We start from the raw sequence: 22,927 nt of genomic DNA, 5'->3' as shown, positions 1-22,927 counted from the left end.
TATGAATCAGGGTGAGACCCACAACTGGTTGAAAGGACTGCTTGCTGCTTAATATCCTACACCTTCATAATCAAGGTTAACTAGATTCCAGTAGCATCCCCCAGAGATTTACTTGTATTGTCATTTTTTTACCACACTTGTTCCCTGAATTACTCAGTTCAGCCACTGCATGGGGTTGGAAGATCACTGTACTCCCAAAATGAACTTGAAACTGTTGATGGGATGTTCCTGGGTCTTAACACTTATGTGACCACAGTATTGTGAGATGCATAGTATATAGGCTATATGATAACAACTTAACTCAAGAAATCTGGGATCAATGCATAACCGGTGGTATTTAAGATAAGGCAATATTCTTTTATTGTAGTGCATTTGGCAATACATGTCAACTTTATAATAAAGGAATAATAGTATTAGGGGAAAGTCTAGAATACATTCAGACCAGAAATACAATAAAACAATTTCAATGAAAATTAAAATTCTTTGCTCAGACACATTAGTAAAACCACAGTATAAAGTAACAGTATAAAGCGTCCATTAGCTCTTGTCCCATACATTTCTAAAGGTTTTTTCTTTTTTTAACGGGACACAGTCGGAGCCCCTCACAGACTGGGCTGGTCTGGCAGATCTTCCAGAAGTGCAGGGTTTTTTCTGTAGATGTAGGCGTTGGGATTGTCATCCAGCTTCACCAGCTCAGCCAGTGACGACACACAGGGATCATGGTCCACCAGCATCGACGGCAGGCGGGAGGACTTGCGCTCTATGCGGCAGGAACGGCGAACTGGTGTCAGAAACTTCAGATCTTTGATGTTGCTCTTCCTCCTGGACGTACTTGTGCTGGCATCACCTTCAATGGTCTTTTTGACACTAGACAAGGGATATTTGAAGATAAACATACTGTACTGCAAGTGAAAATAAACTACTTTGACTATTTAACTCACGGTTAAATATTGAAAGTGGTGATTGAAAGGATTGGGCTAAAGAGATTGCTAGTATTAGACATTAAAGTTGATGGACTCACCTTTGCAGGTATGGAGTAGTCTTCACACTGTACTTTACTACTGAAGCATCCTTCATCTGTGGTGTGGTCTCCATCACATCCTCATCACCATCACTTTCTACTTCCTGGTCATCACTTTCTTCTTCTTCGTCTTCATCCTTCACTTGCTCATCCTTTGGCTGCTCGCTAACATGTTCAGGCATTTCATTCTTCAGCTCCTCTTTTGTACATTCAGCCTTTGGCTCACTGTCCTTCACTTCAACATCATCGCACACATCTGTCATCTGTGAAAGTCCTAATGGGAACAAAAATTCCATTGACCTCAGTAGATCTATTATTATTATTTTAAGAACTTATCAAACACCACTGAGTTTACCAAATGCACCACTAGGCCACCAGACAATCACAGTGGACAGACACTGGTGAACTTACCATTGTTGCATCTTGAGGGTGTTGCCATGGCCTCCAAAGCGTCACACAGGTTCACAACAATCTGTCAAAATGAAAACAAAGAAGAACATGGTTGATCACTGTGGAAGGTAATGTTTTTAAAACCGCAATAGAAAACGTGCCCTTTTCCCTTACATCATCCACTCTGTCCTGAAGGTCAACAGGCAGATCTGAATCAGAGTTTTCGAGCAGGTCCAGGGTCGTGTTCATGATCACTGGAGTCTGGCTGTGTGTTGTTAACTCTGCTGCCTGTGTATCTGCACAGTGAGTACCAGCAGAGTCTGGCTTGTGTGCTTCCAGCCTGGGTTCAGGTTCAGGGTTGCGCTGTGTAGCTGGCTGAGGCTCAACATGAGACTGAGGTTTGAGATCAGCTTCAGGTTTTGTAGAGACTTTGGTTTTTGGGGGTACTGCTGTTTTCAGGGCTGGCCTCTTGGAAGTCTTGCCCTTGGAAGCTTGCCACCCGGCCAGTTTCGCTCTGCAGGAGGGAACACAAAAACATTTTTCTATTAAACATTTCTGATGTTACAGTACAGTGACACCAAGGCAACCGTCAAGTGTGTATGTTGGCAAAATGTTACCTTCTTTCCTCGGCAGTCTCCATGGTAAACCTGTACTGACTGTAGGTGCTTGCGACAGGAAGTTTGTTGACTTTCTTGTCTGTCACTGGAACCTTTGGCTTTGAGTTCTGAGTCCCACTTCCCTTGCTGGTACTGGTTAGTGTTGCTGGGACGGTTCTGGCAGGAGGGCGAGCAGAGTAGAATCCAGCGCGGCTGGTGACAGCGGGCTTGGACACCTGAGCAGGTCTATCCAACACCGACTTGGACCTCGTCTGTGTGGGTTTTTGTGTGCGATGCCCAGGAAGTTCAGCAATGGATTTGGACCTGACTTGTTTCATATTTCCAACCCATTGCCTCTCTGTTTTGGGTGCTGGTGGTTTGGGATCTGCCCCGCCCACCGTGGCACTTGACTTCCAAATGGATCCAATTTTTGACTGGACAATCTTGCCTTTGTACATGCCGGGAGCAGACCTGGATGGCACAGCAGCTGGTGGCTTTGGAGCTTCCATGACTATTTTTTGGTCTTTCACAGCCTGTTCAGTGAGGAGGGCCTGGCTGTGCGCATGTTGTTGTCTGACATCAGTAGCAGCAGCTCCTTTCCCATCTCTCTGCACAGTCTTAAACCCTTTCAGAGCTTCGCCAGCAGTTGACCTTGTGTCTGCGTGTTTGGCCTTGGTTTTAAGAGGACCATTTTTTGCCAGGGTTTCCTCTTTTTTGTTGCTTTTCAGTTGAAAGGGAGCAGCAGACGTTTTATCCGTTTTGATAAAGGACTTGCTTCCATATGCTGGCTGAGCATTTTCCTTGTTTCCCTAATACAATCAAAACAAGACCATTAGGTAGGCTGAATTTGGACAATGAATAGAACTTAGTTATACGTCAACACAACAAATAGGCCATTTCATGATATTCATGAACATTAACTTACTTTCTTATAGGTGTGGTTTCGTCTTGAAACTGCAATTTTGTCCATTGTGAAGTCTGAACCAGAAGATTCCTGGAAGGCGAACAAAGCAACACAAACACAAGCCTGATTACAATGAATAACCCGGGTCATTAATTTATATCATCTAACATTAGCATACTATGATTATACTTGATATAGTCTGCAAGTAAGTACAATAACATCTACCCTGTATCTACTTTCGTGAGAATTTTTTCATATATTAAAGAGTTGGGTAGGTTATCGAAAGCAAGGAAACATTAATATTTACGCGTTGGCTTAAAGTCAGCGGTCTGGCGTAACGTTAGCTGACATGATAAAAGCGAATTAACGTTAACGTTAGCGGGACGTTAGACGTTAGCTGTATGGAACATTTGCCGTAATTCCTGCTCTGGTGCGCGGACTGTATCTATACATATATTTAAGTCAAGTTAAAAATAGACGTTGACTTACCGTGCTGTGGTCTTTCGTCGTACAATACGAGAAGAAAGCCTCTCCAGACCAACACAGTTCTGGAGCAAAACACGTCACTTGCCTCCCTGCGGAAAAAAATATTCTATTTGACTTGGCGCTGCTGCGCTTCAATTGGTCGCGCCATTATCGCGAGATAACAACATGAACCAATAGAGTGTCTCCAAACTAAGAACGAGAATTGAAGAAGACTAGCGCCGTTCTTCCATCTCACAACTTCCCATCCCTCCGTTTGAATGTTTGAACACAAATAGGATTCCTCAAATACCGGTCCATGCATACAGCTACACGCCCAGCGCATGAGAGCTACCGTGTAAACGGCGATTTAGTGAAAAACAAACTGCTATGACCTCCAGTAGGTTGTAATCGTAATCAGGGAAATGAGGTTAGCAAAAGCAATTATTTTCAGGAAACATTACATATTTACATCACGTTGCTGTAGCTGAGTGTACAAATGATTTGGTGACGCACAACTCCAGTCTTTAAAAGAGATAAGACAATACAAATACTTTCTGCACATGTAGAAAAATGCAAATGCACGCATTTGTTTTGATGATAATCATAATAATAAGTGTAAGTAGTCAACGACTGTGTGTATTTATTGTGAACCGAACGTCACAAAAAGCACAACAACATGATATGAACATGTTTTGAAATGTGTCATGGCATGTTTTCAAGCTTTGGGGCTTTGAAAAGACTGCTGAGGATCATGGGAAAGGAGCGAAGCCCGCGGTTTGATGCACGTTGTTGCACACATCAAGTTTAACAAAACCGTAAGATAACAAGCAAGCGAACTTGCCTTCAAAATAAAATCATAATTATATTCAAAAACTTGTCATTACTTGTGGCCTTCAGGAACAAGTGTACTGAGGATAAAGGGACAAAACAAGCAGAGAATAGGGCTACACGGTTAGCTATGTAACGAATACCTTTATTGCATTTTTGACATTTGACCTGTCAAGCTAACACGGCCTTGTTGGCATACGGACATTTTTTCGCGGGCTTGTGAATAATAAAATGGGATTTTTTTTTTTGCAGAAAACAAGTGCTCTTTTACGTTCAGAGATGTTACTCTGACACAATATACTTTATGTTGAAAGCAAAAACCGGAAGTTACCTTGCCGTTCAAAGTGGCTTGACAGCTAGCTAGCGTAGCAACATCGTTGGCTATCCGCTAAGGATTTCTACGCAAAACGCTGGTCTATGACACAAACTCATGATGCAGAATCACTGCGCTGTGCCGAACTGTACTAGTGGTAAATCCGACCCTCAGCCACTCTTCAGGTTTCCGCATGATCCAGAAAGGTAACTAATGCTACTACCGAAGCAAACAGGAAGCTCTCAAGCTACCCATGCCTGCTCGTTTCTCATATGCATGTCAAATGTGACCAGGCATGGCTTTTTAAAACAGGGCCAACTTTGGTTGAATTTTCTACATTTTGTTTCAGCTGCATCCTATGCCTGCATGTCGCCCTGCAAAGTCAATTCAAGCGTTTGACAGTATTTGAACTGATATAACACTGAACCATAACTGAATCTCCAAGCCCAAGATTTGTGTGGAATTTTAAACTTGCTCTCATTCAGGTTTAACCTCTCCTTTCAGGTCCAAGAAGTGGGTTGAAAAATGCCAGATGGAAGACCTCGTAGACAAGTCCCCTGACCAGTTGTACAGATACTACAGACTCTGTGGGAAACACTTTGAAACATCTTGGATCGATGGTGTAAGTTGTTCTCAAGTTGCACATGATTTTGGAACAAATTGCAGAGGACAACGTGACCCCAGACTTTGCAGTACTTTTTATGTAATTGCCAATCTTTCAGTGAAATATTAAAGGGGCTTAATGCAGCCCTGCATATTGTTTCACCGATTATTCAATAAATGCAATCTGTCTTTTAGTGCTGTGTAATACAAATTCAACCGAAGTCATATTTAATTCTGTCTTCGTATGTGCTGTATGAGTAACTTGTTTTGGCTTGACTTTGTTTTCAGGACGCTCAGAGTACAGTGTTGAAGGATGATGCCATACCAACGATCTTTGACGTGCCAAGCCCACCTCAAAATGGGCAGGTGAAGCGCAGTAAAGAGGCGGTGGGTAAAATAAATCTTATTGATTTAAAAGGGGAAAAGTACGTTTTTGTAGTTTCTATTTAATAACATTTGTATTTTTTTACTATTGATCTTTGCAGACCAAAGATGATGAAACGAAGAGTAAGGGGAGAAAAAGTGAGTAGAAATATCAACATACATAGACGTTTATTACTTGACGAAATTACTCCCACACCCACATTTGCTGAATGAATGACTGATTTGGTTTCTATCTTGCAATTGTTTCCGTTTCCCTTTTTAGAAATCAAAAAGTCTCAAGCCGAGACAGCTAAGGAAGATGTCCAGACCGTCCCAGAGGAAGAAGAGTACAAAGAGTATCTTAAGTCATTATTTGAAGTTCTTGTACTGTTGGCAGAGCAAAGCATTCCTCCGACAGGGCCCGGTGATGATAAACAGGATGGCCTTGGGTCAAGCAACTTTCAGGCATTGTTAGAATATCGTATGAATTGCGGAGACGAAGTCCTTAAGAAGAGGTACGATGTGAATAAGGAGTGCTGCTCCTCAGCTCAGCTGGATCAGTTGATTGAGGTGTGCGAGAAGTGCATCCACAGTAAGCTGGTGGAGGAAGTGAAACAAAATGGCTTTTTCTCCGTACTTACTAATGATTTGGTGAAGCTCTCCGGAGAATGGTACCTCCCCGTCTTTCTCCGTTATGTGGACCAGTCTAACTGCCAGCGGGAGAGGTTTGTTGGATTCTTGTCCTTTGAAGGTGATGGAGATGCCTTAGCAGAGAAACTGCTGTCTGAAATGACTGACAAATGGGGCTTAGATATGGAGCAGTGTAGAGGTCAAGCCCACTCCTTCTCGGGGACACATTTTAGTAAAATAAAAACATTTGCTGCCAAACTGATGGAGAGGTATCCAATGGCAGTGCTTGCGCTGAGATCTACTCGTGCATTGAACGTGTCACTGGCAGGTGGTATGGCTTTGTCAGGGGTTCAGCTTGTCACGTCCACCTTAAAGAAGATTGAGTCATTCTTCGGTCAGTCCGCTTTACTGCAGTTGGAGTTGGAGCATGCCATTTCCATTTTCCACCCGGACAAAGAGGAGAGAGCCAAGGAACTGAAGGAGATCTGTCGAACCAGCTGGACCGGGCGACATGATGCATTTGAGGTGGCAGTGGAAATCCTAGAGGCATTGCTACTCTGCGTGGACAGCGTGCATGACAACGAGGACATGAGGTGGAGCGATCAAGTCACACACAACGCCTTAGAGATTTCAAAAGCGCTAGCTGATTTCGAGTTTGTCATGGCCTTGGTCGTGCTGAAAAACGCTATGACACTTACCCGAGCATTTGGGAAGAACGTGCAAGGCAAAGCAACAGACGCCCACTTTGCGGCAACCAGTTTAAAAGCTGTATTGCACTCCCTGAAGGAAGTGTCCGACAACATCGATGTGTATCATGAGTTCTGGAACGACGAGGCCGTTAACCTAGCCGCCGCGATGGAGATCCCAGTTAAGGTTCCTCGGTCATTCTTGAGAAAGCGCCGGTCAGAACCTGGAGCCATTCAGCCGGAGAGTTACTACAAGGAGCACCTGTCTGTTCCCGTGGTGAGCCATGTCATCAAAGAAATGAATGAACTCTTCTGTGAGGACCACCTGAAGGCTCTGAGATGTCTGTCGCTGGTCCCTGCTGTCATAGAGCAGCATAAGTCTACTGAGCCTGAGGAAGAGAGTGTGCAAGTGTTTAAAAATGACATCCCTAATGCAGGAACCCTCTCCGCCGAGCTGCACTGTTGGTGGGTTAAATGGAGCAAAAAGGGCAAAGGCGAGACTTTTCCCTCCAGTCTCCATGAAACACTGCAGCTGGGCGATGTGAAGTTCTTCCCAAACATGCTCGCAGTTCTGAGGCTGGTCGGCATCCTGCCCACCTTGGCTCTGGAGGACAGCTGTGATGCGTCGTACAAGCGCTTCCAGATGTACATGGAGAACACGCCGGACAAATTCACATCAAAAGGTCTCGCTCTTCTGAACATGAACTATGATGTCGGGTATGATCTGGATTCGATGGTTGAGGTCTACATGAAGACGTACCCTGACAGGGAGGAGGTGTCTTAGTCTGTGGTGATATGGTAGTTAAGCCTCAGCTTTTGTTAAGGAGTCATGCAGGTTGTTATTTTGATGAGATAAACATTTGTTTGTTTTTTTTTACTATCGAGCCCTCATACTGAAGTAGAATCTTTTTGTAGGCATTTTTGTGATAAAATGTAGAATGTAAATGAACGAGAAACTGGGCTGCAAAGTGTCATCTTTGAATTTAGTTTTTGCTACGCTTGTCCTTCATGCTGTTTTCATGTTGTGTTTTGGACCAACGTTGGCCGCTCTGTAAACACCCTGTAAACTTCCCAGCTACCCAAGTCCATTCTTTGACTGAGTGGACGGAAATAAGTTGTAAATTGTTGAAGTTTTAACAGTGGAGTTAAAAGTCTTGTTAAAGTGTTTTTGCTGTGTCACCCAATGTTCTGCTGACATGTAACAATTGGATACGGAGGGTCAGCTATAAATTCTGAACAAGTTAATAAAGAGGTAGTCTCTTGGGTTTCACAACCTTTTGTGGTCCTCATTCTGAACTTTTTCTTAACCCCGTCCTGAAACGAGGTCTGTTGTAAACAAAACTGAAAATGCCGACCCAGAAACGAGTGTTTTTTGAGAGACACCAGAATAAGTAGGAGTGGAATTTAGATTCTTTTTTTTTATTAAATCTTCAATTTTTTCTGTCCTTTCTAAAACATTTTTCTTTCCAAGATAGATTTGGAACAGAGGCTGGTGCAAGCTGGATATGACAGCCAATTAGCACCACCCAGGCAGTGCCTAAAATATTTACATTAGGTATGTGTCCTGACAAATCCAGTTAGTTGGAGATCAGGACAAAGTGGTGTGAAGAAGGCCCATACTTCTTAGCCACACCCCTGCCGGTATCTATCACTATGCACCTTGCACTTTGGGTATTATGTCTGCGAATGGAGTGTATGCTTGTGACTAAACAGCAGATTCACTGTCTGCTCTGAGACTCAAATTTCCACTATAGCGTTTGGTGTTAATGAAATCTGATATGATTGAACGCTGAAACCATTTGGCCTTCCTACACTGTTTGCTGCCGTGGACAACATTAAAATACCCTTCCATGTCTCCTTCTCCACCTCATTACAACCAATCATATGAAAAACCATTTACACAATATGTGTAGTTTCTTTAATTTGGAGGCATTAGCTTTTCTTTTGTATAAATCCATAAAATGATTCAGACGATTAATTCCTTGCTTGAATTTAAACCCTTTTCACGGTAGACATTTTAAATGATCAGCTGTGATTACCGACACCGATGATTGCTGTGTATCATTTGGGTGTTCCAGTTCCAGAAAATTGTATTTAAAAAAGACATTTAATTACACACTAATTACTTACTATGTTGTAGGTTCCTCTTTGTTCTTTTCAGCCACACATGGAAATATGTATAATTTAATGGATTACACATAACGTGATGTAGACTTCAATTCATTTGAGATAACAGATGACAAAAAAATGCGGGTAACAGTAAATGATAATGTGAAATTAGTAAAATGATAGATTTAAGAGTTTTGGTAAAATCCGATCCCATCCGATCCCATCCAATCCGAACTGTGGGAATTACTGAAAAGCAGAGTGAACGATTTCTTCAGATTTAATTTTTTTTTTTTAAGTAAGAATGAAATTAACCAAATGTGTTTTACATTTTTACATGTGAAGAGGAAGCTGCGAATCCAAATCAGAGTATCAGGTCAAAACAAGAAAAGGACTATCAGAGCTATATGTGGTTTAAATGTTTATCAAACGCCTCTGTTTAATGCTTGTGTAATGTCAGCTATGATGTAAGCAATGAATACTGGACCACAGCTTGTGTGGAAACAAAGTTATGGTGTTTCATCAGCGGCCAAAAAAAGCATGGCTTTAATATATGACATTAATATATTAGTCAACTGGAGTAATTCGGTAAAAAACAACAAAAAACAACAACAACAACTAAGGATTTCACAAAAGCGTATTTCTGTCATTTAAATAATTCTTATGTGAATGGCATGTAAGTTGATCATGTACATAAACATGTATACACAGATAACATTAATGTATATCTTGTCATACCCACACAATAATTCATGGTCGGATGTACGTGCAACTTCCTTGGTTGATAATGTGCTTTGGTGGCGCATATTACCGAAAAAAAACCGATTGGAAATCTGGGGCACCTGCCTGCTTTGCTCGGTTTGAATGGAATGTGATGTGAATTATCTTGACAGTTAAACTCTTTGGCCGGGCCTGGCGGTGCCATTCTGCCCTCTGCTGGTGAACATTTTGTACTACACGGTCCAGTTCCTGGTTGATGGGATAACACGCTTTCGGCGACACTTGGCTCACCGCGCAACATCAACTTTTGAAAGCATGGAATTAGTAGGTTCTTAGTTTGTCAAAGAGACAGTAAGCGAAAATAACGTTGAAACTCAATTGTGTCGGTTGCAGGGGTTGCTCAAAGCATGACTCTGTAGACTCTCCTGCAGGTTTGCTCACAGTAGGCTTGCCAGCTTGCAACCGCCAGCTAAGCTAGCTAACTTGCTAGCTAGCTACATTGCAGTCCAAAATGACTGACTGCTGCGCCGCAGCGAACTGTGATTACCAACAAGGAGAATCCGAAAACTCCACTCCACTTTTCAGCTTTCCTTTGGACCCGGAGCGGTAAGAGTTTAGCTTATTTCGTTGGAATTTGGGTATAAAATGAGCAACTGAGCATGCAAAATGAATGTGTTAGCTTTCCACTGTTAGCCCTGGTGTTAGCTTAACATCATGTTGGCTAACAGTGACACAACTCTGTCGAAAATGGCGCAGACTAACGTTACTCTTGAAAGAAAAGTCCGCGTGAAATAGACTCCGTTCACTCTTTCAAGCTCGGAGACCGGCACTGACGTGTGATATTGGCTCTGTCGTTTTATCTTTGTGTTCAGTCGTTTCACAAACCAAGAGAAACCATAGTTTAAAACTTTTTTCTGTTGTAATTTAAATCGCCAGCGGTACACGGCACCTACCGTCTCGATAGTGTGGTAACGCTGACATTAGCTTAGCAAAACTAAAAGACCTCCCATTGATAGTGATATGTGGCGTTATTGTGGCTACTGCTCACCAGACTGTTAAATTACACTGTCGTTGTGCAGTAGAGCTCGTTGTGAACAATATAAATAGAAACTTATATGTACGTAGTTTTAACAGGTGATGTCCCTATGAATAAATAGCAGTCTAGCGCCTCCCTTTTCCCTGCTGTTACCTCTGAACTGGCGCTGTTTGTTTTTTTCCACTTCGAGATTCCGGTAGTATTATGCAATTATAGGTGTGTAATCTTAAAAATCAATTCAGTAGAACTAATTTAAGGACTGTAAATGAATGGTAAGTGCAGTTCAGCTGGCCGAATCACACTACTGTGGCAGTGGACAGGAAATATAACCTCCGAGCAATAGGAAAGACTGGTAGATCACGGGGTCTCTGAAATATTTCATTTCCAGCCCTGCAGTGACTTTGTGTCTTTTCATCCTCCTTTTGCCTCGAGTGCTCGTTTTTAAACTGGCACCCACCTAATGCTGGGTTAAATTGTGAAAAGCACATCTCATTTGCTTGTTGGCAAATATATCCACATTAATAAAAATCAGTTGACAGAAAGAGGAAGAGAAGGGAAATCATAATGAGAGATGGAAGGAAAGCAAACAGCTCATGTGAAGTAGTGAAGGCTTTAGTCAGCAGTCAGCCGCAACTTTGTGGGATTGTGTTACAAGTGCAGCTAATCAAAGCAGAATTGTGTCAGTGTGGGTGTGCCAAATCCATGTTATTGTTGCAGTCATGGCCTCTTGTAGCCTAACAGCACTGTGCATGTGCAATAAGCTTCAAAAGCATCTCTCACAGAGTTGTGTATGGATGTTATGTTTGTCTAAAAGTGGGTTTGATCTTGCATTCGACCAGTGATGAACATGGCACCTTGCAATCTTAAAGTTGTTTCAGGTGCCAACTGAAACCTGTGAGAGCTTATGTTTGTTTGTTGAGTCATATTTTTAGAGTTCAGAAGATTAACGTACATAAGTGTTTTGGCTAATGCCTATTTTAGTCTAATTATAAGTCTATGGTTACGACCCCAACAATTTATGCCTTTCACCCCCTTTATTTTTCAGCTGCACACAATGGTTGGACAACTGTTGTCGCCAAGATTTGGCATCAGAACCTCCGGAGCAGTTGCATAAGCTGTACAGACTTTGTGCAAAGCACTTTGAGCCCTCTATGATTTCTCATCAGGTAAGAAGCAAATCTGCTGCCCATTACCTTTTTGTGTATGTATAATAATAATAATAATAATAATTATAAGAAGAAGAATTGTCATTTTGCAACCTCTTTTGTTATTATAGTGCCATATTATTTGTATTAGAAACATGTCTATACAATCAATCTGTGAATGTAATACAATCCAATGACTACAACCTCAAAGCTTTAACACCACTCTGATATAGTGTCAGCAAAGACTGAACATCCAAAGCTACGGGTGAACCAAATAGACATGTAACTCAGTGTATTAACACAATTGATGGGTTTTGTTGCTCTATATTATCAATGTGACTGGGTTTAAAACATGGCACCCACTTTAAAACAACAGCGAAGACACTTTGCTTAATTAGACAGTTTATTAATGCAACCATTTGAGTCCGTTTTATATCCCTGTACAGATGTGCTGTTAATGGTTTTGTTACTCAACATTTGTGTACCCAGTGATGCTCAGTGCTATTTTGTATATAGTTAGATTCCTTAATCCCAATATCACATGGTGTGAACATAGAGAAACTTATTTCACATAGAATATTGAGGATAAGCATATAAGTGTGATCTCTGCATTTTCTTTTTCAGAGCGCCTCCAGTAGTGTCTTAAGGGAAGATGCTGTTCCAACAATATTTGACTTTACAACGCCTGTGAATAATCAATCAACCTGCAACAGGAAACGAGCTAGAGATCCTGTAAGTGTTTAATTCAATGTTTAAAACCGCTCTTCCTTGCATTTGTCATCAGACATTAAAACACTGAAAATGCAAACTTATAATTATCCTTTCCATTAACCCAGTCGGAAGAGGACCCTACTTCTGTGAAGAAAACAAAAGGTACTGTAACTGGTTCAAGTCATTCTTGAAAAAAAACCTTATTTAAGACTCTTGAGTTTTAGTCTATGTTAAAATGTATTAGCCCTTGTTGTAAATATTGATTCACTGATTGGATTAGCTATTTTTAACATCATCTCAACCTTTCAATCAGTTTTTTTTTCTCTTTCCCACCAGAAAACAGAGCAACAGCAGAGGTGATTGAGGAGACAAGAGAAGTATCTGGAGAGAATAGTGGACCGCCTGAACTGCTAAGAGATAACCAAACCCAAGAGGATGTAGCCAGCTCCAAAGCAAAAGAGACTCTGAAAGTCTATTTCAAGGAGATCCTGGCACTGACTGGATTCAGCATCAATGGTGCGAACATCAACACTGATGAGCCGATTGGAGGTGGAAGAGGTCAACAGGCTCTCAATCGTATCTGTGTGGAGAAAATTGACAAGAAAGAAATCCTCCAGTTCAGTGAAGACCTCATGCGGGAGGAGATCCAAAACAGCCTCAGACTGGCCCGATTCTTCTCCATTCTGCTTCAGGATGTGACAAGTATAGAAGGAAAGGAGCAGATCCCAGTTTTCATCAGGTCTGTCACTGTAGATGGGTTCCCACAAAAGCACCTCATTGGGTTCTTACCATGCGACATGGATGCGGAGAATTTGTTTTACATGCTTCTCTCAGAGTTGCGAAACAAGTGGGGGCTAAGGATGGAGCACTGCAGAGGACTGACTTATCTGGTTACAGGTAGTATGTGTCAGAAAATGCGAGACCTTACCTGCAGGATTCTGCAGGAGTTTCCACAAGTAGTTCTGTCACCGAGTGACCCATATGCCTTCAACATATGGATTATTCGCTGCATGCCTGTGCCCTCCATCCAAAATGTTGCAGACACTGTAGAGGAGGTGGCCTCATTACTCAGGAGAACACCAGAGCTGTGCAGAAGATTGGAGGGAAAGATCCAGATGACATACGGGCACGTAAAAGGGGAAGTGGACAGGATCAAGGCAGCTGTCAGTGAGAATTGGGAATATGGCACGGACGCCTTCCAGACCATGTTAGATATTCTGGAGCCATTCCTGAACTGCATCAATGAGATGATTTCAAAAGTAGATGAAGATACTGCTGAACAGATGGCCAAGCTCAAGCCAGTTTTGAAGAATTTCAATTTCATCATCACACTTGTTGTTCTGAAGAACACCCTCTGTTGTGTGAGCATACTCAACTCGAGTCTCAGGGGAATAATTAGCATCAGCAGTACCTTGCAGTACACAATTTCCAATGCCTTAAAGCTGGTAAGCAAATACCAACAGGAGCTTGCAATATTCCACAGGAAATGGTTTTCAGATGCGGTTGGCAGAGCAAAGAAGCTGGGAGTGGAGGTCACTAAACCAGAGATGGACCAAGGAGACACAACTGAGACGCCACTGGAGGACTCTTACAGAGAAACTCTGAGCCGGCCTATCTTGCAGTATCTTGTTGCAGAGGTGAAGAGAGTGTTCAGCACAGAGATGGTGAGGATTCTCCGATGGCTCTCGTTGGTGCCATCTTACATGGCTGACCACAATTTCAGCATTCGCAGGGATAAAGTAGCAGACGCCAACTTGAACAACCTCGCAAGGCCTGACACGTTCTATGAAGAGCTTGGTTGTTGGGAGGTGAAGTGGAGGCATGCGAGCAAGCGCAGGATCCTACCAACCACAGTGTTTGCTACACTCAAGATTCCAGATATTGGGTTTTACCCGAATGTGCAGAGCTTGCTGAGGGTGTTGGGCACTGTTCCATGTGTAAATGCAGAGGCAGATGTGTATGGCCAATACCATATGGTACTGGAGCGGTGCCACTCGTACCTGAGAGCCACACCAGAGGACCAAAGACAATGCAGCATGGCATATGTCTACGTGAACCAAGATGTGCACTTCAATGTTGAACAAATGGTGGAGTCATATGCCCAGAAGCATCCGGACATCCTGCAGTTGCTGCAAATAGTGAGTAGATTCCTAAGCAGAATACTGTTACCCTCTTTAGTGATAACTATTCTACCTGAAATTACATTTAACTGTGTGTGTGTGTTACAGGATGATGACACAAAGGAGAAGCCTTCCCAAGGTGAAATGACTTTGAAATTATTTATTTACCATTTCAGCATGTTGCAATTTTGGTTAGTCACATGGCTATTCTATCACATGAAATAAATCAAGGATTTAAGGGAATGTTGTTCTCAAATTATAGCTGTAAACACAAAGCATACACAATGATGACCAATGACTATTGGGCTTGAGTGGAAATAACTTTGGCAAGTTGAATATTTTTGTGAAACTGCAATCTTCAATATGCACACCTGCTTATTCACGAATGTGTTTAATTGTGCTCTCAGCTTACAATACCATTCCCACCTCATTACAGTGGCATCCCATGGGAACCATGCTGAAAAGGACACTGAAGAAGAATTACAACTCATAAACCTAGAGATGGATGCTGAAAGGCTTGTGGAGATGAAGTGTGCGGAGACTGATAGAGAAGCTCTTAAGTCTGCCTTGCAGGCTGCAGTCACGGCTGCATACAGCAGTCATAGCAGGCAACATGGTGACGCTTCTGCCCAGGATGGGGAGGTTGAGTATGTGACCAAGTCTGAAATGAAAGAAGTTCTCACTGTGTGCGAGAATGCCGTCAGGGAGGGAATACTCATGGAAGTGGGGAGTTCGTTCTTTTCCTTGTTCATCGACCGTGTTGTGAGGATGGGAGAGAAAGACCATCTTCCACTTTTCCTTAGGTTTGTGGACAGTTTTGATGTCATGCGCTTGGAGCTGATGGGATTCCTTGAAGCAGATCTTGATTGTGATGCCATGCTACAACGTCTCCTGGAAATAGTAACAGTTGAGTGGCATCTTGATTTGAATAACTGCAGAGGTCAAGCATACCTAGGCTCTGGTGATGTTTCCTACAAGCTGAAAGCCTTTGCCTGCAAAGTCCAGGAGAAGTATCCTCTTGCTATAAGCACACACTGCTCTTCCTACTCTTTCAACACGTGGTGGTCCAAATCCATCCCAGTCCCTGCTGTTAAGAGAGCCCTGGATACATTTGAAGAGGTTTTGATGTTTTTTGGCAGCAGTGCTACTCTACAAAAACAGCTAGACCATGTAATAGCCTTTGGTCTTAGAGAGAGCTACGAAAAGGTCCAAGAGTTACAGGGGAAGTTCTGTGCCCTTTGGCAAGAGAAGCATGATTCTTATGAGGTGTTTGTGCAGATGCTGGAACCCCTGGTTGAATGTCTGGAGAAAATCAAAAACAACCCACAGAGGTGGAAAGCCTTTGTGTCTGAACAAGCTGGTACACTCCTAGTCAAGGTAATGGAATTTGATTTCATTATTGCTATGGTGGTCTTGAAGAATGCATCCTCTTTTACCCGAGAGCTGAGTGCAGGTCTCCAGAAGGACCACTTTAGTGCTGCTTCCCAACTTTGCCAAATCAGTGGTATTGTGGCCACTCTGAACCGAGTAAAAACAAATATGAAGGTGTTTCACCAGAACTGGTTTGATGAGGCTTGTGCAATGGCACAGAGTCTACGAGTGCAGATTGAAGTGCCTGAAAACTCTTTGCCAAGAGACGGCATGATGAAGCCTGTCGGTTTTTACAAAGATGGCTTAAGTGTGCCCCTAGTAGATAACCTTATCAATGCCGTGAAGGATCATTTTTCAGAGGATCACAAAGAAGCTCTCAACTTCCTCTCCCTAGTTCCATGCTCAGTCACAGCGAGTTACATGTTTGAGAGCTTGAAGTCAAAGCCTCCCCTCTACAGCAGTGATCTTCCCGATGCTGACAACTTCTTCACAGAGCTCTGCTGTTGGAGAGTAACATGGAAGACCAAAGTTGCATCCGTGACCATCCCAGGCTCAATATTTCACACACTGCGTCTGCCACTCATGCAGTACTTTGGGAACATCAATGCACTGCTGAGGATTATGTCCGTACTACCCAGCACAGCACTGGAGGACTGTGGTGTTGTAATGCGCCACAAGAAGTTCCAACACTACCTGAGAAATACAAATCCCAAAGACAGGTCCCCGTGCTTGGCCATGTTGCAGGTGGGCACAGACTTCAGCAGAGACCTGGACCGCATGGTGACACAGTGCTTAAAGGTCACTCCGCAAGCCTTGGAGGGTATCTGTCTGGTACGTGCTTGTATTCTTCAATGAAGAATGAGAGTGTTACATTTCTTGTGCATTCTTATTGTATTCTCCATATTTGATTAATTATATTAATTTTAGACTAACTTTTATTTACCCGGGTGTATTCACAGGACAAGGAATCCAAAAGTTTCAGCAGGATCTCTGACAATAATATGGAAGGTATGGTTGTTGAGAGATGTTTTTTTTTTAAATTGCATTTATTAACGACAAAGTAAGGAGAGTACACAACTTGATAAAGAGCCATATTAGTTATTGAAAGTAGTTTTTTTGGCGTGATTTGAATGTTTATCCTAACCACTGTTGTGTTGTCATTTTTGTCTCCCCCTCATATATATTTAGTTGATTGTGTCAAAGAGGAAGCTGAAGAGCCTAAAATTCAGCAAGCTACTGACAAGATTGAGGACCAAGACATGAAACCAGCAGATGAGAATGGGCACGCAGCAGATAATCGTCAAAGTTTGGCAACAGTATTCCGACTGGCCGCACGTCTGGGGAAAAAGAATAGCAGTCTCTCCGACCTCTCAGAAGAGGACAGAGAGCTTTTCATCCAGGAGCTCAGCATGTGCCACTGGTTTGGAAGTGAGAGCAAATGCACACCTTGTATAGGTGATGATGAAATGGTGAAACTTCTCATAAATGGAATCAGAGATGTCATACTCAAGGAAATACAGGAATCGCCATTCTTCTCACTCATCACAGACAAACCTGTGAAAATTGCTGACAAGACGCACCTACCTGTTTTTGTCAGGTATGTTGGAGAATCTGCTCCGAAAGTAGAGCTCATGGGTTTCTTACCATTTGACGAAAACTGTCATGTTGATACACAAGCAACTAACCTCGCGAAGATTCTCACTGAAGACTGGGGCTTACCAGTATCTCAGTGTCGTGGACAGGCATTCATGCACTTGGGCTCAGGTTATCAAAGCCTCAAGAAAATGTCTTTGGATTTTCTCAAGAGCTATCCACTCTCTGTCGTAACACCCAGTGAGTCTTGCGGCCTTGCCCATTGGCTGGCAGGAAGTGTGCCTTGCCCTTCAGTAGCAAAAATGTTGGATATCACAGAAGACCTGCTGCTGTTCTTTGATGAATCTCCTTGTCTGGAGGGTCAGCTAGCACAGGCTGTCGATGGGCTTTTGAATATGCCACGAGAGGCCCTGGAGGAAATACCAGAAACCTGTTGCTCAAGGTGGAAAAAGAGAGAGGACTTCTTTGACATACTCGCTGACACATTAGAGGGCATCCTCAGCTGCCTAGATGCTGTTAGCTCTAGTGCCACAGGTGCCAAGTCAATGCATGCGCAAGTTCTCTCTACCGCTCTGAGAAATATGGATTTCATTGTGACCCTTGTGATTCTGAAGAATGCCTGTGCTCCTCTTCGTAACTGTAGCACTGTCTTCCGCTGTGGAAACCCTGCTGATATTCTCTGTGAAGTGGAAAAAATCCCCTCCATCATAGAGACTCTTAACAAAATGCTAGAAAATGTGAGCACCGTGCACTCTACTTGGTTTGAGCAGGCATTCCAGCTAGCAACCAAGGTAGCTCCTGAACAAGCATGCTTCTCAGAGGAAGCCAACAGCTATGAATCCCCTGAGATCTATTACAGAGAGAATCTGAGTGTTCCTCTCCTCAGAAGTCTCATTGATGAAATGAAGTACAGCTTCTCAGACAGCCACTTAAAGGCCCTGTCAGTCCTGTCGTTGCTTCCCTCCTGCAGTCCGCAGTCCATTCTGTCGGAGTCCGCGGACAAGCCATTCAGCTTCTACCTTACAGATCTTCCTGAGCCTGAAGCAGCCGAGCAGGAAATCAGCGCCTGGGCCTCTGTCTGGAGAGAGAAATACCAGGATGTTGCTCCTCCAACATCCATCGCTGAAACACTAGTCCATCCTGAGTCGAAGAGCCACCCAACTGTTACCTTGCTGCTTAGGCTAGTAGCTGTCCTGCCTAGTGTCAGTATGGAGTGTGACCTGATGAAGACCACCCTGAACTCCATGAGGGATCTTCTGAAAAACACTGTATGCAAAGGCAGCCGAATGGATCATGTGATGCTCCTCTCTCACTGCACAACACTGCAGAGACTGCCGGAGGTCATTGAGAAGTGTATGGAGGTTGATACAGAGAGCAGTCCATGTCTTTCCCAGGTAAATTTAAAATAGTTTTTTATATAGTTTATGTTTAATCACCATGTTGTATCAGAAAACAAAGCTAGCATTTTTCCAGTCATTTTAATCAGCACCTCATATTTCTTAGGTGATGGGAACTTTACGAAGACTAAAGTTGGACAGTGGTAAGTGCTTTCATGGCAGCTTGATAAAAACATCATTATGTCCGTGATTCTGATTCAACAAATAATAACCAGTAGTTTGACAGCACATAGTTTTCTGTGCTGCATTAACATTTTCTTTTTGTTCTTTAAATCAGGAGGCGTTGAAACACAGCAGTCGAAACCAGCAACACCAACAGAATCGCACGCCTCCAGTGTAGCAGAGAAGCCCACTGATGTTGAGGTGAAATCGGCTGATGGTGAAGTGATACTGGAGGTCGCTCAAGGACCAAGAAAAGCAGTGTCTTTCTATGAGCCACAACTGCGTGAAGAAATCCTCAAGGAACTCTGGGACTCTCAGTTCTTCACAGTTATAACTGAGCAAGCTGTTGAAATTGACGGTGAGCTCTATGTTCCGTTGTGCATCAGGTACTTAAACAAAGAGGACATCCAGTGTGAGGAGACACTGGCTTTCATCCCTTTCGGTGAAGACCCAGTTGTCCTTGCAGATGCTATTGAGACTGCCCTGTCTGAGAAGTGGGGCCTCAACATGGAGTACTGTAGAGGACAGGCTTTGCTGAGTGTAGGTGAAGTAGGAGCTCAGATGAGGGCTGTAAGTTTAGCTATAGCTAAGAAATACCCCCAGGCTGTAAGAACTGTCAGCTCTGCTTTGTCTCTCAATGTATGGCTGGCTAGATCCTCTCCTGCTGAAGAAGCAGCGGACGGAGCAGTTCTCATAGGTAAAATATTGCATTGGCTCACAGAGGATGCAGAACGCCAGAACAAACTGGAAGACATGATCATTCACGTGTTCCAGAACGATGAAGGGAAGGGCAACGAGCTGAGGGACAAACTCATCAAAAACTGGGAGAAGAGTCACGACACGCACGAGGTGATGGTAGAGATTTTAGAAGCGGTGATGTTCTGCTTGAATGAGCTGAAAGGGGAGGGAAGCACTTCAAACCAGCAGCAAGCATCACAGTTCTTCGATGCGATCAGAAACTTTGAGTTTATCCTATCAACAGTGGTGCAGAAGAATGTCTTGAGTGTAACTAAAAAGCTAAGTCAGTCTCTTCAGGGTAAACCCTTAGATATGTTACTTGCTGTGAATAATTTGCCTGATCTTAAAGCGTCCCTCAGTAATCTGACGAGTGACATTGACAGCCATCACAAGGCCTGGTTTGAGGAAGCTGTGGCACTGGCTTCAAATCTTCATGTAACAATGTTGCACTCGGCGCTTCTCGATCCACTGAGTGAGTTTTACAAAGAATCGATAAGCATGAAGGTTGTAGAGCACTCAATAGCAGAAGTTGACGACCTCTTCACAGAAAAGGTATTGGATACCTTGAGGTGTCTGGAGATTGTGCCTTACGCAATGTCCAAAGTGGAAACCAGCATTCTTAGTGGTCTTGTGTTCCGCCTGTACAAGGAGGACTTGCCAGATCAGGTTTCTCTTCACTCTGAGATGAAGTCGTGGAAGGAGAAATGGTTGGACCCCCTGGCAGGCTATCTCCCCACTACTGTGCTCGATACGCTCAAGACCTCACAGATAAGAAGTTTTAGCAACATTGAAACTCTCCTCAGACTCCAGGTCATCTTGCCGTTTTCAAGGAGGGAGAGCAACTTCAGGCAGGGAAAAAGAAGCTTACTGGAGTTCATACAGCAGGAAAAGCGATCCCTCACTGAGCTACATCCTCTGTAAGAGTTGCAGGTCTTCCGTCACAGCTAGCAGATTTGAGCAATGCGTTTGAGATGTCACCGCCACCATACTTAAGAACTAATGTGTCTCAACCCGAATTGAGGTCCCAAGTTCTAAACTCAATGTTTCTGTGTACATTATTGATCTAAATTCTTTGAGATTTCCTTTTGTTGTTATCCTGCAAACAAAGCCCTATGTTATGTTTTTTTTTTTTTATTCTGTAGTTTGTACAGTTGTACTGCCCAATGGGACCAATGTCTTGACAAAAAAAAAAGAAGCAATGCTCCACTGACGGTTATCAAAGCTTGTGTGCCTTGATGCAAAACTAATAATTCACCCCATGTCATGATAATGCAGATGTTGAAAAATGTCCCATTGGCGTTGACTGACTTCTGTATCGCTGTCATGAATTTATTATAATTATGAAATTGCACCCTTACCTTTCCTGGGCACAAATAGAAATGGTTAGTTCCATCATGTCTTCTGATGATTTCCCATGATTCCTGTCTCTTTGCAGGAATGAATTTGCTGTAAACGTATCTTTGAAAGAATGTTTCCTTAATAGGAAAACCTTCATATATATTTGTCAAAAAAGTAATAAAATGCTCCAAAAAGATGTTTTGGCTTTTGATTGATTGTTTTTTTTTTTTAGATGCACAGTTGGCTATAATGGGTTGTCATACCTGTAAGTTAACACAAGATGGCGCAGTGAGGCTGTAATTTACCTTCTGAGGAAATAACTGAACCTGGTAAGAAGCGAGGATAAATACTTCAACTAAGCAGCTGAATGTACCTGCAAGCTTTATCCTGAAATATAATGTCAAATTGTTGAACTATAATACCTGCAGCAACGGGATATTTAGTAATAAAGTCCAACTGGGCTGAAGGAAGTCTGGGAGGTTATTATCTAGTAGAACTGTAATCCAAATCTGTCAGTTTACATTCCTGCTAGTATTACTATTTTGATAAATGAAAATACATAACCATAGAGAACCTGCATGATTTATTTTTCTTTAACAAAAGGAAGGACACCTTTCACATGTGTTAGTTGTGATATGATTACGGGGCAGTTCAACTGTGCTCGTATAAAGCCTATTTGAATTTGCAATATGGGTTGCCAGTGTTAATGATTGCTGACTGAAAATTCGGCAGTTCACACTCTAGGTCACGATGTGTTGAATAAAAATGTCTTGCATGATTCACTTACTGATCAACAAGGATGTGGGTTCAAGGGGAGGGTTATGAAGGTCATACAACCATTACATTATCTCTATATACCTGGTAAATATTTATTTTACAATTACTTCTTGTCCACAAAGTGTAAGGTCTCTCCAATGCTGGTTATGTGAGATAGACAGGTTTGACTAGTATTTGCCAGTAATGCAAATCATCGCTTTCCGGCTCTTTTGTTACCATTGTGGTTTGGTTAATATGTAATTCTGTGGGTCTGCTGTGGGGCATTGTCTGTCTTTCTTGTCAATTATTGGCTATGAATTCCAATCGGGTGTATAAGCCTTTATACGAGGAGACACAGCTACTGTACTGACAGTTAGAAAAGGTGCTGTAGCTGTTATTAGATGTTACTTGTTGGCCAATGGCAATGTCCCTCCAAATGTTACACTAAATTTAAAGTTGACAAACACCTGTAATAAATTGTAATGTTTAAAAATCTACAGCTCTGCATTGCACAGTATTTGAATCTCTATCCTGGTTTATTACAGTTTTCTTCAGGAGAACAGCTGATAAACTGTGAATAATCCCTCTGAATGTCATTAACTGATTTGAAGCTAAACTGACACAATACCCCAGGATATATTTAAGTCACTTACATTACAAGTTTAAACGTGGAAATGTTTGCTCCTGAAATATCCCACAGGTTTCATGAAAAGAAAGATTGCATGCTACTGTTCAAACCCTACCATATATTTACATTTTGGGTTTGTTGACATGAAGCCCCCTCATCTTGACACTGATAACCCCACTTTTTTAAAGAGACGTGTTCTTCCTGTGAGCTGTAACAGCAGATACCTCCCTGACAAAGCCCTGATTGTCGGTGCTCAGCTCGGTGTGAAGGGAGCATCTCTGTGTCCCCGCTCAGCTGCTGAGCAAAC

The 22,927-nt window shown here is 42.7% G+C and overlaps 4 protein-coding genes across 4 annotated transcripts; 3 read left to right on the top strand and 1 right to left on the bottom strand.

Annotated features, from left to right (window-relative positions):
- Positions 1-354: 354 nt before the first annotated feature.
- Positions 355-3,442, bottom strand: LOC139295595 (cytoskeleton-associated protein 2). Its single transcript, XM_070917808.1, has 7 exons — positions 3,401-3,442; positions 2,933-3,001; positions 2,029-2,816; positions 1,586-1,925; positions 1,433-1,493; positions 1,022-1,295; positions 355-867 (listed from the first exon to the last, which is right to left on the bottom strand). The coding sequence occupies exons 2-7, from the start codon at positions 2,975-2,977 to the stop codon at positions 603-605; spliced, it is 1,773 nt and encodes a 590-aa protein (XP_070773909.1). The 5' UTR covers positions 2,978-3,001; positions 3,401-3,442; the 3' UTR covers positions 355-602.
- A 1,195-nt stretch (positions 3,443-4,637) lies between these two features.
- LOC139295656 (52 kDa repressor of the inhibitor of the protein kinase-like) lies at positions 4,638-8,072 on the top strand. The gene is made up of 5 exons (XM_070917882.1): positions 4,638-4,723; positions 5,022-5,139; positions 5,409-5,507; positions 5,606-5,642; positions 5,767-8,072. The coding sequence occupies exons 1-5, from the start codon at positions 4,638-4,640 to the stop codon at positions 7,581-7,583; spliced, it is 2,157 nt and encodes a 718-aa protein (XP_070773983.1). The 3' UTR covers positions 7,584-8,072.
- Positions 8,073-10,136: 2,064 nt separating this feature from the next.
- Positions 10,137-17,634, top strand: LOC139295516 (52 kDa repressor of the inhibitor of the protein kinase). The gene is made up of 9 exons (XM_070917710.1): positions 10,137-10,231; positions 11,707-11,827; positions 12,431-12,538; positions 12,643-12,697; positions 12,854-14,655; positions 14,746-14,776; positions 15,074-16,828; positions 17,197-17,436; positions 17,606-17,634. The coding sequence occupies exons 1-9, from the start codon at positions 10,137-10,139 to the stop codon at positions 17,632-17,634; spliced, it is 4,236 nt and encodes a 1,411-aa protein (XP_070773811.1).
- A 1,099-nt stretch (positions 17,635-18,733) lies between these two features.
- On the top strand, positions 18,734-21,432 carry LOC139295571 (52 kDa repressor of the inhibitor of the protein kinase-like). Its single transcript, XM_070917777.1, has 3 exons — positions 18,734-18,995; positions 19,105-19,141; positions 19,276-21,432. Exons 1-3 carry the CDS (start codon positions 18,810-18,812, stop codon positions 20,817-20,819), a joined length of 1,767 nt encoding a protein of 588 aa, XP_070773878.1. The 5' UTR covers positions 18,734-18,809; the 3' UTR covers positions 20,820-21,432.
- The last annotated feature ends 1,495 nt before the right edge of the window (positions 21,433-22,927 follow it).

The sequence above is a fragment of the Enoplosus armatus genome, chromosome 13 (assembly GCF_043641665.1).
Source record: "Enoplosus armatus isolate fEnoArm2 chromosome 13, fEnoArm2.hap1, whole genome shotgun sequence".
Lineage (NCBI taxonomy): Eukaryota > Metazoa > Chordata > Actinopteri > Centrarchiformes > Enoplosidae > Enoplosus > Enoplosus armatus.
This window is presented reverse-complemented; position numbering and strand designations above follow the sequence as displayed.